The sequence below is a fragment of the Myotis daubentonii genome, chromosome 21, assembly GCF_963259705.1.
Source record: "Myotis daubentonii chromosome 21, mMyoDau2.1, whole genome shotgun sequence".
NCBI lineage: Eukaryota > Metazoa > Chordata > Mammalia > Chiroptera > Vespertilionidae > Myotis > Myotis daubentonii.
In genome coordinates this window covers 16,515,536-16,535,302 of record NC_081860.1, presented here as the reverse complement: position 1 = coordinate 16,535,302, position 19,767 = coordinate 16,515,536, and the positions used below count along the sequence as shown (strand labels likewise).

Genomic DNA, 19,767 nt, shown 5'->3' with positions numbered 1-19,767 from the left:
GTGGACTGAGCATTGGCCCAGGGACCGAGCGGTCCTGGGTTCGATTCCCGGTCAGGGCACAGGCCAGGGTTGCGGGCTCGATCCCCAGTAGGGGGTGTGCAGGAGGCAGCCGATCCATGATTCTCTCTCATCATGGATGTTTCTATCTCTCTCCCTCTCCCTTCCTGTCTGAAATCAGTGAAAATATATTAAATAGTAATAATAAAAAAGGTAGTCATGGGTGGGAGCCGGCAGAACGGCAAACTGCCTACTCGTAACGCCGCATGCCAGAGCCTCGCAGGGCGGGCGAGCTCGGGCGCCGGCAGCCAGCTCCCCGCTGGTCCCTGAGGGAGCCCTGGGCCTGGGCCCCCGAACACTCAGGGGGCCCCCGAAGAGGCCGGGCTGGCTCGCTGGGCCCGGGGACCTCCCCTGGGAACCGTTCGCAGGCAGAGGCCTGAGAAATCCGGAGCCGCTTCCTGGCCGGCGTGGGCGGCCGGCGGCGTGGCAGGGAGGTCTGCTGGCGCCGGTTCCCCCGGAATCGCGGCGGGGCTGGGCAGCGGGAGCGGGCGGGCGCCTGCTGGTGCTCGCTAAGCCCGTGTTCTCCGCCGCGTGGTCGCGGACGGAGGGTGCCGGGGGCTGGTCCCACTCGCGCTGGGGTCTCGGGAGAACCATTCCATGTTACTCCCCTGGAGCAGCCTTTTCTTTCTCATTGTCTGAAGACAAGATGCTTGGGACGCATCAGAGAAGGCGACCAAAAGACGAGCTAGCATGTGTGTGCATGTGTGTGTACACGTGTACATGTGTGTGGGTCTGTGCACGTGTGTGCATATGCGTGTGTGTGCAACAGGAGTGTGGGGACCAAAGCGGAGGAGAAAGCAGTGCCTGAGGTGCCCATGTGACAAGTGCTGGTGCCCAGTAATGGCTTCTGTAGGCAAGAGCGAGAGGAAAATACACACATGGCCACTTGGACGTCGGTTCAGGTCTGGCACAGCTGCCCTCCCCCCCCCCGAATGTGAAAGCGTGAAGTCCCAGACTGGAGGCGTGGGGCTGAATTCCTCAGCAGACCCGCTGGGCCCACAGAGGTGTCGTAAGGTTTGGAGTTCATGGCCGACATGTTAAAATCAGGAGGTTGCCCGGCCGGTGTGGCTCAGTGGATAGCGTGTTGGCCTGTGGACTGAAGGGTTTCCGGTTCGATTCTGGTCAAGGGCGCGTCCCTCAGTTGTAGGCTTAGGCTCGATGTGAGGGGGAGGCAGCCAATCGATGTGTCTCTCTCACATCGATGTCTCTCTCTGTCTCTCCCTCTCCCTTCCACTTTCTCTAAACATCAGTGGGAAAATATCCTCGGGTGAGAATTAACAAGGACAAAAGACAGAGTCCACGCAGAGCTCTCTGCTCTGCCTCCCCCCTGCGTCCCGCAGGCCCCAGGCTCCATGGTCCGGGGGCAGGGCCCTCGGGGAGGCTGGCCTCTCCGCCCGGGTCTCCTCTCACCGTCTCTCCTCCTCCCGGGCAGGTGGGTGGCCGGCCCGTGGAGCCCCTGCTCAGCGACCTGCGAGAAGGGCGTCCAGCAGCGGGAGGTGACCTGCGTGCACCAGCTGCAGAACGGCACCCACGTCACCACGCGGCCCCTCTACTGCCAGGGCGCCCGGCCCGCGCCCGTGCAGAGCTGCGAGGGCCAGGACTGCCTGTCCATCTGGGAAGCGTCCGAGTGGTCACAGGTGGGTGCCGGGGCCGCCGCCAGGGCCGCTGGCCCTTGTCCACAGGGGCCTCCGCGTGGTCCCTTTTCCTGCGTCGTGTTCATGACACAGGTTCACGTGTCACGGTCCTCGCCAGCCCCCAAGCAACTCAGAGCTGTCTGGGCGCTCACATGCTCTTCACGTCCATCCGAGATACCAACGTGGCTAAAACACGTGGGGAACGTGTTACTGATCATGGATAGTTGCTTTCTGATAACATATAGCACACTACTTTTACGTCCCATTTCCTGTGAAAATTCTCATGTAGATAGAGATGGATGGACACATGAATAGAGAGAGAGACAGATAAATAGATAAGTAAATAGATACATAGAAAGATACATAGATAGATACATAGATAAATACATAGATGGATATCTGTAATAATGAAAGCGTAACATGCAAATCGACCAAACTGCTGAACAGTGGAGCAACCATCCAGATGACCATCCGGACGACCACACTGTGACACCCGCTGGCGCCAGGCCAGCCAACGTGGGTGCGATGCGATTGGTCGGGGGCCCAGCCATCGCCCATGATCGCCCTGAAGAGGGAGGCCCAGGCCCCGGCCGGTGGGGGTGATCGAGCAATTGGGGGGCTCCACCATCGCCCCAAAGAGGGAGGCCCGGGCTACCCGGCCGGCGGCACTGCAGCAGGTAGCCTGGGCCTCCCTGTGCAGGGGCCATTCATCGCGGAGCCCTGGCCGGGTGGGCGGGGCCTACCTCTTTGGGGCGATCGATTGCAGGGCTCCCAGACTGTGAGAGAGCACAGGCCGGGCTGAGGGATCCCCTCCCCCCCAGTGTACAAAATTTTGTGCACCGGGCCTCTAGTATAAATAGATACATGGATACATAGATGATACATAAACACATAGATAGATACGTAGGTACATAGATACATAAATACATAGATAATAGATATGTAGTTACATAAATATATACATAGCTACATAAATACATAGGTATATACATAGATACGTAGACACTTAGATACATACGTACATACATAGATACATACATAGACATATAAATAGATACATAGGTAGATACAAAGATACATCCACAGATAGATCACAGATGTGCAGGCCTGCCTTTAATGCCCTTGGGGCATATTTGAACTTCGTGTCAGACTGGGAAGGAGGTTTCACAAGCTTCCCTCCAGCCCTGAGGCAGGCTGTGCGTCCCAGCGGCAGGCCAGGCGGCTGCTGGGAGGGCCCGCGTTCGCTGAGCTCGTCCAGGTCCTGCCTCTCGTGCCATCGCCGCTTTGGAAAGGGGTCAGTGAAGCCCTCGGTGTTTAACTCTGACGGCTGCTCGTGCCCATGTCGCTTTCTCTTCGGTAACAGCATTCGTTGAGGCTTCACGATTTCGATTGTTTGGCTGCAAAACAGCAAACTCGCTGGATGAAGGGCCGGCTTCCTCCGGGTCCCCCGTGAGATGTGCTCTAGGAAAGTCAGAGGGCTCCGGCCAAGACACTGTTCAGTGTGGAAAATATTTTTAAAGTTCCTCTTTATTGCCAAACAGTTGGAATTATTTAGAATAAGAAAGCATTCAGCCCATTCTTAATGAATGAAAAGTCTGCCCAGGGTTTTTCTAAAACGAAGCTTCCTTCTCAGACAGACCTTGACGTGTACCCATTGAAGGGCCTGCGTGTGGAACCTACCCTTTATGATGTTTTAAGAAAAGAAGAGAATTTAAATTGTCTTAAAATATGTTTGTATTGATTTCAGAGCGGAGGGAGAGGGAGGGGGAGAGAGAGAGAGAAACATCCATGATGAGAGAGAATCATGGATCGGCTGCCTCCTGCACGCCCCCTACTGGGCATTCAGCCCTCAACCCGGGCCTGTGCCCTGAATGGGAATCAAACCGTGACCTCCTGGTTCATAGGTCGACGCTCAGCCACTGAGCCACGCCGACTAGGCCAAGAGTTTAAAAATTTTGTTTGATTTTTTTTATTAAGATGGACTTAGGTTTGTAAGTTTAACATCCCAGGGACCTTTTTCGGGGGTGAGGGGGGTACTTGTTGCAGGGGTAAGGGTAGGTAAGTAGTCTCTCTCCCCTCCCCCACCTCCCAGGAGCCATAGGGCCGTAATCACCTGGGTCTTGATCCAAACAAGATTTATACTTTAATCAGATCAAAACCATACATTTTCCATTCAGATTCTTTCTTATATGGAAGAAATAGACATGCTCTTTCCCAAAATACCCCAGCCTGACATTATCAGCTGTCAGCATCGGATTCAAGAGCACCATCTCGGGAGGGAGGCGTGAGCCAGCGGAGACGAGATTTATAGAGGCATCTCCATCTCCGTCTCCATCCATCTCTGTGCCCCATCACGCCCGAGCCGCCCCGGAAACCCTATCCGCACCCACCCATCCCCCAGGGCGCAGCCCAGGCTTGAGCTGAGTGCGTCTTTCTTTCTTATTTCTTTTTAAAAGTATTTTTTATTGATTTCCGAGCGGAAGGGAGAGGGGGAGAGACAGAGAGAAACATCGGTGATGAGAGAGAATCATCGACCGGCTGCCTCCTGCACGCCCCACACTGGAGATCGAGCCCGCAACCCGGGCATGTGAACCATGACTTCCTGGTTCATAGGTCAGTGCTCAACCACTGAACCACACCGGCCGGGCCCCACGTTGCCCCGGGCCGAAGCCCCTCGGACATTTCTTCCCCTGGAAACACTTGGGTTCAGATGGGTTATTGACAGGTTGCCGGGTTCAGCCGGCCCTGCCGATCTTTCCACTAGCTGCTCTCCAGCACTGTTAGAACGAGGCACAGATGTCGAGAAGGACGAAAAGGGAGCTGGCCGTCTCCTGTCCTCAGCTCCCAGGCCCCGTCCCTGGATCCGAGGCCGAGAGGGAAACTGCACACCGTCCCCAGGTCCCTCCTCCCGAGGCAGCCCGGCCTGCAAGGGCCCAGGCACCCAGCCAGCGGGCTGCCGCGCAGCCAGGCCACGGGAGGGCGTGGCCGAGAGACAGGCTGGACAGTCCAGGAGAGAGACAAGGAGCGAGGAAGAGGGTCCGACAAATCAGGGAGTCGGACAGAAGTGGGGAGGAGGCCCTTGGTTGGAGAAGGATCCAGAGGGGTGGATGCGGGTGCCACGGAAGAGCCAGGAGTCAAATGGTGAGAACGGAGTTGAAATGCTGGGGGGACCATGGCCGTTCGGAAGAGCAGGGGACCACCCCTCAGCACAGTCACCCAGGGCTCCCTGCAGCCACCCGCCTGCCCGGGCCGCCCTGTGGGCCTAGCCCGCCTTAGCCTGACCCTGGCGCCCCCTGAAACCAGCCGCTCACCCCACAGGCAGGTCACAAACACATCCCCCCCGCCCCCCGAGTGGCGCCACGGCCCGTGGATTTCTGCTAAAACATGCGGGTCTACCTCAGTCTCCAAAAGCAAAAGAAAGACAACCTCCTGAGATCTTCAGACAGAGAGCTAAACTGCATGCCTCGGAAAAATAAGGCTAGACAGCATTTGGGGGTAAATGTTAAGGACAGATGTAAAGAATAGCGTGTGTCCTTTCTGTGCATTCTTGCAGAAGTCAGCTTTGTTGTAGCTGAAAAACATCACTGTTATCGTCCCCTTATTTTAGACAAATGAAGCAAATATGAAAAAGGAAGTTAGGGCCGGGCTGGTGTGGCTCAGTGGTTGAGCGTTGACCTAGGAACCAGGAGGTCACGGTTCGATTCCCGGTCAGGGCTCGTGCCCGGGTTGCAGGCTCGGTTCCCAGTGTGGGGCGTGCAGGAGGCAGGCGATCTATGCTTCTCTCCCATCATTGATGTTTCTCTCTCTCCCTCTCCCTTCCTCTCTGAAATCAATAAAATAAATTAACAAACAAACAAACAAACAAACAAGAAGCCTGGCCCCCGGTCCCTGCATCCTCGGCACCCGGCCTGGCCCTGGGTGGGGCCTCCCTGGGCGTGGGGGGACTCGCATGGCGCTGCCCGGCCTCAGCACCAGCCGTGTTTTGCAGTGTTCCGCCAGCTGTGGCCACGGCACGCAGAAGCGCACCGTGACCTGCACCAACTCCCAAGGGAAGTGCGACGCGTCCACCCGGCCCCGCGTGGAGGAGGCGTGCGAGGACTACTCCGGCTGCTACGCGTGGAGGACCGGGGACTGGTCCAAGGTGAGCCCGGCGCCCGCACTCCCGGCCGGTGTCACCCAGGCGGGCCCTGCGTGACCAGGCAAACGCCCTTTCTTGGCAAACGCTGCGCCCACTGGTGACCCCACGCGTGCGCCATTGGAAAGGGACAGCCCCTTCTCCACCTCGAGCCCGTGGCTTTTGACAGTCCTGCCACAGAACCCTCACCAATGTTTTTATTTATTTGCTTATGTATTTATTTTTTTATGGATTTCAGAGAGAGGAAGGGAGAGGGAGAGAGAGATAGAAACACCCATGATGAGAGAGAATCATGGATCGGCTGCCTCCTGCACGCCCCCTACTGGGGATCCAGCCTGCAACCCGGGCCTGTGCCCCGAATGGGAATCGAACCGTGACCTTCGGGTTCCTAGGTCTACACTCAGCCACTGAGCCACGCCGGCCGGGCTCTGGTTGTTTTCTGATCAGAACTCAAGCTGGTGGCAACTCACCTCCGTCTCCCTGGGAGTGCCCGTGGTGCCCGACGGGTCGCTGAGGACAGAGAGGGGGCCTGTCCCACAGGCACAGTGACGTCATCTGGAGGCCGATGTGCAGGTGTGGGTGGGACCAAGCGGCAGAGGCCGCACGCAGTACGGAAGAGCGGGTCCCATGGCCTCAGGTGGTCAGCAGGAAGTAGGCTGAGGTGCGGGCAGCTCTGGTCTGGCGGCGCCTGGCTCTGTTCCTCTCTGCTGTGCCCTGCCCCTCCCGCCCCAGGCCGGGCGGGCCCCTGTCCTTGGGGTAGAAGCTCAAGGAGGCTCTTACATGGGCGCAGGGGATGTGGAACTGTCCTGGTGACGAGGTCAGTTACCAAACTAGAGAGACGGGGAGAGTGCCCCCTGCAAGCCCCCATGCTCCTGGCTCACCCTAGCTCTGGGGTCACCCTAGCTCTCTGCTTCCCCAGCTGCCATGTCCCAACCAGAGTCTGCAGCTCAGAGAGACCGGGGGTGGGGGAGATGGCTGGAAGTGGGGGGATGTATGTAGGTGGGTTTGTGTGTGTGTGGGGGGGTAGGTTTGTATGTGTGTGTGTGTGTGTGTAGGTGTGTGTTGGGAGACTGTGTATGTGTGTGTAGATGTGTGTGGGGGTATGGGTGGCTGTGTGTGGGGGGGGGTGTGGGGGACTGTGTGTGTGTGTGTAGGTGTGGGGGGGTGGCTGTGTGTGTAGGTGTGTGTGTTGGGGTGTGGGGGACTGTGTGTGTGTGTACGTGTGTAGGTGTGTGTGTTGGGGGACTGTGTGTGTGTGTGTGTAGGTGTGTGTTGGTGTGTGGGTGGCCTGTGTGTGTGTGGTGTGTGTGGGGGGGGTGTGGGGGGCTGTGTGTGTGTGTAGGTGTGTGTGTGTGTGTATATGTAGGTGTGTGTGTGGGGGTGTGGGGGGACTGTGTGTGTGTGTGTAGGTGTGTGGGGGGGTGTGAGGCGCTGTGTGTGTGTGTGTGTATGTGTGTGTTGGTGTTTGGGTGGCCTGTGTGTGTGTGGTGTGTGTGTGTGTGTTGGGGGTGTGGGGGGCCTGTGTGTGTGTGTGGTGTGTGTGTGTGTGTAGGTGTGTGTGTGTTGGGGGTGTGGGGGGCCTGTGTGTGTGTGTGGTGTGTGTGTGTGTGTAGGTGTGTGTGTGTTGGGGGTGTGGGGGGCCTGTGTGTGTGTGTGGTGTGTGTGTGTGTGTAGGTGTCTGTGTGTTGGGGGTGTGGGGGGCCTGTGTGTGTGTGTAGGTGTGTGTGTGTGTAGGTGTCTGTGTGTTGGGGGTGTGGGGGGCTGTGTGTGTAGGTGTGTGTGTGTGTGTGTGTAGGTGTGTGTGTTGGGGGTGTGGGGGGCTGTGTGTGGGGGGCTGTGTGTGTAGGTGTGTGTGTGTGTGTGTGTGTGTGTTGGGGGTGTGGGGGGCTGTGTGTGTGTGTGTGTTGGGGGTGTGGGGGGCTGTGTGTGTGTGTGTATGTTGGGGGTGTGGGGGGCTGTGTGTGTAGGTGTGTGTGTGTGGTGTGTGTGTGTTGGGGTGTGGGGGGCTGGGTGTGGGGGGCTGTGTCTGTGTGTGTGTGTGTGTGTGTGTGTTGGGGTGTGGGGGGCTGGGTGTGTAGGTGTGTGTTGGGGTGTGTTGGGGTGTGGGGGGCTGGGTGTGGGGGGCTGTGTCTGTGTGTGTGTGTGTGTGTGTGTGTTGGGGTGTGGGGGGCTGTGTGTGGGGGGGTCTGAGATAGCATCTGCTGTCTCGGGCTGGAGCCGGGACGGGATTTTCGTTCTTGCTTAACCTGCTGGCTCAGGTTCCAGCAGCTTCCGAGGCTGTGGTGCTCATGCCAAGTCGGGGGGAATCTGTCACACATGCTTTTGACATTTTCCCAGGCAAGTGCCTTCCAGGCACAAACAGAAGAAGGAGTTACTGTAGGGTATTCTCTCCCCCATCTCTCTCTCTCTCTCTCTCTCTCTCTCTCTCTCTCTCTCTCTCTCTCTCCTCCCTCCCTCCCTTTCCCCACCTCCCTTCCTTTCTCTCTCATTCTTTGTTACCCAAACCTGCCCCAGGCAGACTGGCCCCTCAGAGAATGGCCCAGTGACCACATGGGGGTGACGCTGGGCAGTGAGTGTCCGCCTCGCATCCTGTCACCCCCACCTAGTCCCCTGCTCCCCCAGAGCCCGGAACCCGGGCTCACACACGCACAGCTGTAACATTCCTGCAGCGAGTCCCTCTTCCGAGACTTTTACAACCTCCTTTCGCTAACTCTGAAAACATCCCTCTGGGATCTGGAGTTCTTTATAGTCGTGACTTTACAGACCGGAGAGACGGCGCCTCGCCCTAGTGGAGCCTGTCATTAGGGTCTGGCCTCCGGGTGATGACAGAGACCTGGTCCCTCCCAGCTGGGGGGGAGGGGGGTGTGTGGCTGGGAGAAGTGGGGGCCTCAGGGAGGGCAGGCCCGGGTGGGAGGCCCCGTCACGCAGGCCCTGAGCCTCAGGTTCCGCCCCTCGGGGCACCATTCATGCATTTGGTGCGCGATTATTGTGCACCTACTATGCTCGCAGCCCTGCATGCCACCGTGGCTGTTCGTGTAAGGATTAGAGAGGACTGAGGCCTGGTCCTCGCTCACAGTAGGCAGGCAGAAGTTGGGCCCTGTAGCTGTTATCATTATTTTTTCCAAAATATGTTCTTATTGATTTCAGAGAGGGGAATGGAGAGGGAGAGAGAGAGAAACATCAATGATGAGAGAGCCCCCTACTGGGGATCGAGCCAGCAACCCCAGGCATGTGCGCTGACCAGAAATCGTACCATGACCTCCTGGTTCATAGATCGATGCTCAACCACTGAACCATGCTGACAAGGGCAAGTTATTTTATTTCAACGCTAGCGGCCCAGTGCACGAAATTTGTGCACAGGTAGGGTCCCTAGGCATGGCCAGCGATCGGGGCAGATTGGAGCCTTCCTTCCGGCTGCTGGCCAGGGCCTGCCTTCCTTCTACGCTGCCACCCTGGTAGTCAGCGCACGTCGAACTCCTGAGGGCCACTGCATATTAGCCTTTTATATATATAGATTGCTTTTCCTGCGGAGCTCACACCCCAAATGTCTTTGGCGCCCCCTCCTGGCTGGGGGAGGGCCCCTGGGAGGGGTGGCAGGTCACCAGGCCCTGTGTGCTGGGGAGGGAGCAGGAGGGGCTGGCACAGCCTCCAAGCCCCAGGCAAGGGGCTGTTGGGTGGATTTAGGGCGTCTCCCTTGCCGCTCAGTTTCCGGTGTCTGGGGAGCCCCATGAAATGTTCGTGTAACGAGCGACTTGAGAAAACCACCCAGCAGGGAAGGAGGGCTTCAGACAAGACCAGATCCGTTCCTTTGTCTTTTATAGATCCGTTTGCTTGCGTTTTAAAAGCCTGAAAAATGGCTTCCCTCCTGTGCTTGGTGCTAATCCCATGCTATTAGGCCGCACGGGTGGGCGGCCTCCTGGCTGTTCAATTAAAGCCAAGGCCGGTGGGATGGGGTGCCAGGGGGCGGGGGGGGAAGACGGAGATGGAATTCCTTGCCTGCGTCTCTGTTGTCCTTACTGTGGGGAGCTCAGGTGACAGGAGGAGGCCGTGCAGAAGCGAGCCACACACCTGTCTGGAATCATGTCCGTCACCAGGGCCATCTCGGCCTGTGTGCCCCGGAGGCCACCTGGCTGAGCCGCCAGGTCAGCAGGTCAGTGCCGGCCACACCTGCCTGCAGAGGCCGGGCCCGGCCACCTGGGGGCGCTGAGCAATAGGCCAGGGGACTCCCCGTCAGCCCTGCCCTCCGCTGATGTTAATAATAATAGCGCTGCTGGCCCAGCTGGTGTGGCTCAGTGGACAGAGCATCCGTCTGAGGAGTGAAGGTCCCAGATTGCATTCTGGTCAAGGGCACATGCCCGGGTTGCAGGCTCCATCCCCAGTAGGGGGCGCGCAGGAGGCAGCCAGTCACCTCTGTACGCCCCACACTGGGCATCGAGTCTGCAACCCGGGCGTGTGCCCTGACCAGGAATCGAACCTGGTTCGTAGGTGGAAGCTAAGTCTCACGACGGGTCTTGATCGTTTCTGGGCAGACACCTTGTCCATGTTGCACTTGGCTTTGCTAGGCCCACAGGATGGAGGCCTCGCCTGGTTTCTCACAGGCCTCATAACCACACCTGCACAAGACGGGGAAACCCTTGCTGGCGCTCCTGGCCCGGAAGTGACTTAGGCAGGCCACTGCCCGGCTGGCAGGGCCCGGCTACCGGGTGGCAGGGGGCGCCATGGGAGCGAGGCAGGCATACTGCGGCGACTTCTCCGTCAGCCGGTGCAGTCTCCTAGGGACTTAGAAACCCAGCAGCCACCTGCCCCATATCCCTCCAAGAAGGGCCTAGGGCAGTGATGGCGAACCTTTTGAGCTCGGCGTGCCAGCATTTTGAAAAACCCCAACTTAACTCTGGTGCCGTGTCACATAGAGAGATTTTTTGATATTTGCAACCATAGTAAAACAGAGACTTATATTTTTGATATTTATTTTATAGGTTTAAATGCCATTTACCAAAGAAAAATCAACCAAAAAAATGAGTTCGCGTGTCACCTCTGACACGCATGTCATAGGCTCGCCATCACTGGCCGAGAAGATACCTAGCTCTTGCCCGGACGCTGTGGCTCAGTGATTGAGCATCAACCTCTGAACCAGCTGGTCACCCTCCGATTCCACGTGAGGGCTCCATCCCCAGTAGGGGGCGTGTGGGAGGCAGCTGATCCATGATTCTCAACATGGATGTTTTTATCTCTCCTTTCCCTTTCTCTCTAAATCAATAAACTTTTTTTTTAAGCAGTAGGTGGTCTTGCTCAGTGGGTAGAGCTTCGGCCCACAGACTGAAGGGTCCCAGGTTCGATTCGGGTCCAGGGCACATACCTGGGTTGCAGGCTCCATCCCTGGCCCTGGTCTGGGCACATGCGGGAGGCAACCAGTCGATGTGTCTCTCTCACTTCGATGTTTCTCTCTCTCTCTGCCCCTCCTCCCCCCCTCCCTCCCTTCCACTCTCTCTAAAAATCACCGGGAAAGTATCCCTGGTTGAGGACCACCAACAACAGACAACCTAGCTGTTCCTCTGGGCGTGTCCTGTGCAGGAGGTGGTGCCAGGCCCCGGGTCCGAGTCCTGATCCGATGAGGAAAGGGAGGATGTTGGGGCGCTGCTGGGTCCCTGTCTCTCCCCATCGGTCTTGTCCGTGCCGAATGGTCACAGAAACAGGCCCTCAAGCACATGGAAACCCCGCTTTCTCAGGCAGCAAGGTTTTTGTTTTATTTTATGACCAATTTAGACATAAAGGTCTTTAATAGCATAGGGGGGCTCGTCAAACGCCAGCTGAAAACCCGTCATTCATTCACGAAGTTCCGCGTTCACAGTTAAAGCCATAGGTTTACATCAGAAATAATGCCGTGTCCGGTCTCACAGGCACGATAACGTTGGGCCGGATAACACTGCCGCTCGTGCGGGGCCAGGGGTCAGAACCGGTGGGAGAGCAGCGCTTCCGTAAGGGGCAGCCTGGCCATGGCGGTGTCTGCCTGTGCCCTCATCACCCCCCTTCCTGCGCCGCCGTTCCGTTCGCCAGGCTGTGCCCGGGCACTGCCAGCTGAGCCCACGGAGTGCCACCTGTTTTTGAATGTGTTTGTGCTGCTGTCTTTGGCGATTCACTCATAGGCCATGGCATAGCCTTGCACTGCACTGGCATCAGATGGTCCACTCTGGCATAGGATTGCACCCGTGGCATAGCCTTGCACTGCGTTGGCATCAGATGGTCCACGCTGGCATAGGATTGTACCCGTTGGCATCAGATGGTCCACGCTGGCATAGGATTGCACCCATTGGCATAGCCTTGCACTGCGTTGGCATCAGATGGTCCACGCTGGCATAGGATTGCACCCGTTGGCATAGCCTTGCACTGCGTTGGCATCAGATGGTCCATGTTGGATAGGATTGCACCCGTTGGCATAGCCTTGCACTGCGTTGGCATCAGATGGTCCACGCTGGCATAGGATTGCACCCGTTGGCATAGCCTTGCACTGCGTTGGCATCAGATGGTCCATGTTGGCATAGGATTGCACCCGTTGGCATAGCCTTGCACTGCGTTGGCATCAGATGGTCCATGTTGGCATAGGATTGCACCCGTTGGCATAACCTTGCACTGCGTTGGCATGGCTTTGCTCTGTTGTCATGACTTTGCCCCCTGTTGGTGCGACTGCTCCGTGTTGCTGTGGCTGGACGTTGGCATGACTGTGTTCTGTGTTCACAGGGTTTCGCTTTGCATCAGGGCCCTGGGCTGGGAGATGGGATGTGGCACAGGGCGCACAGCGGGGCCTAGGCTCCTGGAGGCGGCCCCTCTGGGTTGAGCAGGCCAGGCCCACAGAGGGGTCGCTGGGGGGTTTCCGCTTTTTTTGTGACTCAAAAAGACGGGGCCCTCCACAGCACCACGGTGTCTGTGTCCCTTTATCCCTCTAAAGTGGAAAAACAACAACAAAAACAAGCCTGACCGCGTGGCTCAGTGGTTGAGCATCCACCTATGAACCAGGAGGTCACGGTTCAATTCCCGATCAGGGCACGTGCCTGGGTTTCGGGCTCCATCCCCAGTGGGGGGCGTGCAGGAGGCAGCTGACCCATGATTCTCTCTCATCATTGCATCATTGATGTTTCTCTCTCTCGCTCTCCATCTCCCTTTCTCTCTGAAATCAATAAAAATATTTACTTAAAAAAAACCCCAAAACCCCATGATCCTGCTTGTCCATCTAGAAGTAGCAGAACCCACCTGGCGCACACAGCCCTTGGGAGCAGGGGGCGCCCACTTGGGTGCCGCGGTGCTTGTGCCTGGTGACGCCTGGGGCAGGCCTGCCGGGAAGGGACGGGAGGCACGTGGTCCAGATGCCACCTGGCCCTCCCAGCACCCAGCCCTGGGCGGCTGCTCAGGCTGCCCTGTCCCCCCCCCCCCCCCAGTGCTCCTCCACCTGCGGGAAGGGCCTGCAGTCCCGCGTGGTGCAGTGCATGCACAAGGTCACCGGGCGCCATGGCAACGAGTGCCCCACCCTCTCGAAGCCCGCGGCCTACAGGCAGTGCCACCAGGAGGTCTGCAACGACAAGATCAATGTGAACACCATCACCTCCCCGCGCCTCGGTGAGTGCCCTGTCCCTCCCACCCCCCACGCCAACGAGTCCACACTGGGGCGGGGGGGGGGGGGGGCCCATGAGCCAGGAAGCGCCTTCCTTGGTCTTATCTGAGCCCTGGAGAGGCCGACGTGGGCCACCTCCGTAGCAGATCCGAGGTGGGATTCCAGGCCTTGTCATGGGAAAGCCGTTGGCTAACTTCCGTCTCAAACACAGTGTCCCGCTGACCCCCCTGCCCACCCCTGGGGAACACGAGGGAATCCCCCCAAATGTTTTAGGGTTCCTAGGTGGGGCTGGGCAAAGGGCGGCGCTTTCTTCTGCAAAGGGAGGCGGTGGGGGCGCCGTTCGTGAACCCTTGGGGAGGTCTGCACGGGATGTTCCTGAAGCCGAGCTCGAGAAGACGGGAGAGGTATTAGTGGGCTCGGTCTTTCGTCCAGCGGGGACCTTCTGTGTGAGCAGCTTGGCCCCGCGGGCTCCCCACTCGGCCCTTAACGGCCATGGCCCGGGCCAGCAGGGGTGCGGGGTGAGAAACACTGAACACTGGTCCACTGGCGCCCAAATAGACATCCCCAGGGAATATGTCCCACCCACAGCCCTTTCCCTGACGCTTGGAAGGCCCCGGAATGAAGGGCGTTTCTCTGTGGCTGCGCTGGGTGGGGCGAGGGTGAGTGAGCTGATGGACGCGCACCCCAGGCTATTGTATGCACCAGCCCCGCGGAATCCCCCAGGGTTGTCTCTCAGGCAGGGCCTCCTCTCTGCAGAACCATGACCCTTGTTTGTGCTGTGACCTTGCACTGTGACCTTGAGCTGTGTGGGCCCTTTGATCTGCAGCGCCCCGTGTCCTCGTGTTTCATAAATGCCCATAGTGACGAGGTCTCCTGCCACAAAATAACAGTGAGCGCCACTTAGCTCAGAAGCAGGGTGGGCAGTGCCCGCATCCCAAGGAGGCAGCCAGGCCACCAGACTCTGCCACGTGGTCACGTTGGACACAGGGGTGCGTCCCCTGTACAAGAAAGCAGCAGCCAGTGTCCCCAGCAGGGCACATACCTCCTCAGTCGCCGCCAGGCTCCACGGGGCAACGGTAAGGGCGGCCCAGTGTGGGTCGGGCCACGGGCCACCTCCCGGCGTGCGTCACAATCACCCCCTGCCATCCGTAACCCCCAGGCCTTCTCTCTCCACTGTCCCCGTAGCTGCCCTGACCTATAAGTGCACGCGGGACCAGTGGACCGTGTACTGTCGGGTCATCCGGGAAAAGAACCTTTGCCAGGACATGCGGTGGTACCAGCGTTGCTGCCAGACGTGCAGGGACTTCTACGCCAACAAGATGCGCCGGCCGCTGCCGCCGCCCTCACCAAGCTCATGACACGCGCTCCCGCAGCCCCGCCACACTCCAGGGCCAGCTGAACACCCGCCCATCTGAGGGCACAGCAGTCCTGCAGCCAGGATCCTCCAAAGCACAGCGCCCTCCCCACAGGCCGTCCCAAGAATCCGTCCCCGTAGAACTCCAGCGTGGACTTGACCTTCGCCCTTGGTGCTTTTATACTTAATATATTGTTCAGAGCCACTGGCTGGCTTTCTGCAGTTGGGGGAATAGGCCCGAGCCACAGAATCGGCACAGTCTCGAAGGTTCCCTGGACCTCAGCGGGGGCACCTCTGACAACCGACAGCAGAGCAAGACGTCGTTGGCCGCCTCTGCCTCGGCTCTCTTCTGACGTCCGAATTCCCGGTGCTTTGTGCATCACGGGGTGGAGTGGCCCAAACGGGACCGTGGACGTGGAATCGGGCTTTATTCTGAAAGCCAGCGGCACCCTGGGTGGAAGGACAGATGCCGGCGGCCTCTCCGGAGGGGGCCTCGCGACAGCACAGGAACTGTGCCGTCCGCCCAGCGCTGAGAGCTGGTTCTCTGGACCCTGGGCCTGGCCCGGAGGACTTCCCTCTGCGAGGCTGGATCTGCGTGAGCCCATGGGAGACCGGGGCCACGCCGCGTTGCATCAGCTGTGTTGGGGAGAAGATTCTGGAAGGTTTAGGTTTGGGGTGGTGCTTAATGGTCAGATCTCTGCTGTCCACCCAGGGAAATGGAAGACCCTCTCTTCCAGGTGCTGTGAGCAGCTCTGGGATCGCTTCCTGGCAGACGGGGGAGCCCAGGACAGCCTTGTCAGGGTCTTGGGGGCTCCTCTCTGCCTTCTGGAGCCCTCTACTCTACTGGGGGGTGGGGGGGGCCCTTGATTCTAGCCAGGACTTCATAACTTTGGCACCTTGTGGATGGCTTCCCAGTGACCTTGGCCACCTGCCTGAAGTTGATTGTCTCCAGAACCTCAGAAGATTCAGGCTCAAGCCTGGCCGCTTCGTCCATCACGGGCAGGTTTCCTCCAGGGGACGCTCCGCCTAGTGGAGGAGAGCCGCCTGGCCGGCACCAGGGACCACTGCCCGGCCATCCAGCCTTCCCGTAGCGCAGACCTTGTCGTGTCCCTGTTGACCATCTTCCCAGTGGTGCAAGAAGGACATTCAGAAAAGCATGAAGAGGGTCTTTCCCACCTTCAGCCTCTTCGCCCCTCAACACAGAGCTGTGCCCTCTCTGGAGCCCGGGGAGGTGAGCCCTCTGAGGGCACAGATGAGTCCTGACAACAGGGCGCAACAGTCCTGCAGCCAGGATCCCCCAACCCACAGCACTGCTGGCGCACAGGCCGCTCACCGCTCACCTCCCGGGAGCTGGGAGGAAGGGACCCCAGCCTGGGAACGGGCCCTGGATGCCAAGATGTCCGTTTCCCTGGCCGGCGTGGTGGCAGTTGGGTTGGTGCTCATGTTCAAGGACTTTGCCATGAAGACCCCACCATCTCCTCCGTTAGCCCAGAGGATGTGCAGGGGGTCTTCTCCGGGTGCTTTTTCGCTTATTGGCGCTGTGTCTGTGGTCTGTGTTTGTGTTGTGGATGTCACGGCTTTCAGGCCAGCTTCAATCACAATGACAAACAACAAATCCCTCTGCTCTCTCAAGCCTGCTCCAGGGATGGGGGATGTGGAGGGGGGTGGCCGGGACTTGATGCAGCCCGTTGGCCGCTGCCCCTACCCCCAGCCCCTGGAATCAGTGAGGAGCGGAGAACCCTCCTTTGGTGCTCAGTGCCCGGTGCTCTGTGGAGAGAAGGGACAGAATGCCAGGATGGAGCTGCCCATCCTCTAATGTCACCCTCCCCGCCCTGCTCTTGTACCCACAACATTCTTAAATCTTGGGGCACTAGGATTTTGTTTTTCCTCAGCCCCAAATGTCCTGTAGTTCATCACAGATGGACAGAGCCGGGGGCGCGGAGCAAGGGGGTTGGCGGGGGGAGGCCAGCTAAGGAAGCCAGAGCAGCTTAGCTTGCACGCCTGCATGGGTCGCAGCCTGGGCTTCTGGCTGAGCCCTTTCCCTGTCACCTCTGTGTCAACTGCACGCCCCTGGCAAGGGCCCCACGCCCTCAGAGTGCAAGCGGCTGACTCAGTTGTTAAGAAACACCCCATTGCTTCCCTAAGGTGCTCCTTTCACTCACGTGGGCGCTGGTGATCTGAAATTCACCAGCAACGACTAACCTCGGTGCAGCCATCGCCCCACTTTGTTCAGAAGACACGACTACCCCGTGATGGCCACAGCGGCAGCGGCGTGTCTTAATGGTTAACAACACCCTGTACTGTCCTTCAGGTGCTGTCCCTACGCGGTCGCACACATGCGTGGCTAACTACCGTCTTAGGATCTCGTGGTGCTGTTGGTTTAAAATATATTTTTATTGATTTCAGAAAGGGAGGGAGGGAGAGGGGGGAGAGAGAGAGAAGCATCAATGATGAGAGAGAATCATTGATCGGCCTCCTGCACACCCCTTACTGGGGATCGAGCCTGACCAGGAATCGAACCATGACCTCCTGGTTCATAGGTTGACGCTCAACCGCCAAGCCACACCGGCCAGGCTCATGGTGCTGTTTTCATTGGTGCAAATGCAACCCTCTCAGCTGACCATGGCTTGGCCATCTCTGCCCGCAGGGCACGATCTCAGTGGCAGTAATACCATGTCTTGTTCTCTCCGGAGTCAAATGTATATAGTTCCCGTTAACTAACTCACTTTGCGTACTGTCCCCGGGTTATTCTGTGTGACTTTTTTGGTGCTGGTCTTCGGAAGAAGAAGAAGCAGAGAAAAAATAGAAAAGAAATACAATAGAAGACACACATTGGACACCACTGTACATGAAAGATTGATCATTCCATTGGAAGCGAGCTGAATATGTTCAATAAAGTGTGTTTCCTGTAACAGTCGTGAGCTGTCTGTGCAGCAAGAGACAAAGCCAGTCCTCGAGGCTGAGAGAGGGAGGCGGTGTGCCTTCCTCCGGGGGTGTCGCGGGGCTTGTCTGCAGGGAGCTGGGGGCTGCCGGCCAGCTGTGGACAGTGTCAGGGGGCGCTGGTCCATGCGGTTCTGGCCGTGTCTCCCCCAGTGAGCAAGTGCTAACCAACCATTCTGTCCTGGGCCTCCTCCCTGCGTGGTTGCAAACCCTGGATGGGGCCCGGCCGGCGTGGCTCAGTGTTTGAGCGTCAACCTATGAACCAGGAGGTCGCGGTTCGATTCCCGGTCAGGGCACAGGCCCGGGTTGCAGGCTCGATCCCCAGTGTGGGCGTGCAGGAGGCAGCCAATCAATAGTTCTCTCTCATCATTGATGTTTCTTTTCTTTTTAAAATATATTTTATTGACTTTAGAGGTGAAGAAGGAGAGAGAGGGAGAGAGAGATCAGTGATGAGAGAGAACCATCAACGGGCTGCCTACTGGGGATCAGGTCTGCAGCCCGGGCATGTATCCTGACCGGGAATTGAACCCTGACCTCCTGGTTCATAGGTTCACGCTCAACCACTGAGCCACACCAGCCGGGCTGTACTTTATATCATGACTCCTGTTAAATGACCATTTTACAGTGTGAGTCCGTAAACACTTGCTCTTGTTGTTGTCAGTCCTCTCCCGAGGATATTTTTCCATTGATTTATTTTTTAGAGAGAGTGGAAGGGAGGGGGAGAGACACATATCGATGGGTTGCCTCCCGCACGCACCCCAACCAGGGCCCAGGATTGAGCCTCCAACCGAGGTACGTGCCCTTGACCAGAATCGAACCCAGGACCCTTCAGTCTGCGGGCCGGTGCTCTACTCGCTGAGCCACACCAGCCAGGGGAGTAAGCATTTGTTGAGCCGAGCGGTGGATGCAGGGTGGAAGGAAGGATAAACGAGGCACAGTCCCCGTCCTCAGAGAATCATAACAATATGTGGCCATGCCCTCCTCTTGGCTCACAGTGGCTCTGCCCAAATGTGGAAAAATATTTAAGTCAGCTCAAAACTAATAGGGCTGTTGGCTCCGGAGTCAGGATAAACACACTTCTGCCCGGGGGGGGAATGGGATCTGCTGGCTTTGCGATGGCTGGGACTCAGCAAAGCCAAGTTCTCAGCGTTTGCGTACCACCCCCCTAGCAGCCTCCAGCGAATCCTGGGCCTCCCACATTGATCACCAATGTCACATCATAATGACATCACCTGTGCTTTCCAAGCGGGTCCATGGGTCGGACCTCATTGAGCGGTCCTGCATGCAGGCTGATGGACGTGTGTCCGTCTGCACGCAGCCGTTCGCAGATATGAGCTGGATTCTCACAGCTGTTTGGGGACGGCAAGAGGCAAACCTAGGAGGAGCAAATATTTGTAAACGAACAGGAAATCTTGACACAAAATCAAGTCAATAGGAAAAAGAGCCAGCAAGGCAACTCAGCATGGACCGAGTCATTGAGATGAAAACAAAACACTGGGTAGCCCAGCTGGCGTGGCTCAGTGGTTGAGCATCAACCCACACGTGAACCAGGAGGCCACGGTTCGATGCCCGGTCAGGGCACATGCCCAGGTTGCCAGCTCGATCCCCAGTAGGGGGCAGCCGATCCGTGTTTCTCGCAGTTTTTTTTCTGCTGGGGTCCAGGGCCAGGGCTGATCTACCAAACCATGGACTGAGGCCCTGTCTGCACCTGGGCCCTGGGCATGGCTCCTCTCCTCCAGCAGCTGAGAAATGGTAGCGGCTCCCTCCGATGTCTGCCTCCTGCTGGCAGCAATGTGGTTGTGGTTCCGTCCTCCGGTGAGTACCTCCTTTGGGGACCAGGTGGGATTACAGGAAAGCAGATGTCTCAGGTATGTCTGGAACAAAACGGAGAGATGTCAGCTGGACCCCCGTGCAAATGGGCCTGGGCCATCCCCCTGGGAATTTCCTGGCTGTACCCCACGGAGGCTCCTCAACCCCTCCTAGAGACCCCCGAATCTTTATGACATTCCCAACCCCTCATTCTGGTGCTGGAAAGCTGGTGTCC

General features: G+C 58.0%; 1 protein-coding gene across 1 annotated transcript in view; it reads left to right on the top strand.

Annotated features, from left to right (window-relative positions):
* Positions 1-17,695, top strand: part of ADAMTS17 (ADAM metallopeptidase with thrombospondin type 1 motif 17) — a 90,061-nt gene extending 72,366 nt beyond the window's left edge. The window contains exons 20-23 of the mRNA XM_059677915.1: positions 1,490-1,694; positions 5,680-5,832; positions 13,257-13,434; positions 14,615-17,695. Coding sequence (XP_059533898.1) covers positions 1,490-1,694; positions 5,680-5,832; positions 13,257-13,434; positions 14,615-14,787 — 709 coding nt within the window. The 3' untranslated portion in view covers positions 14,788-17,695. The remainder of the gene's footprint in view (positions 1-1,489; positions 1,695-5,679; positions 5,833-13,256; positions 13,435-14,614) is intronic.
* Positions 17,696-19,767: the final 2,072 nt, after the last annotated feature.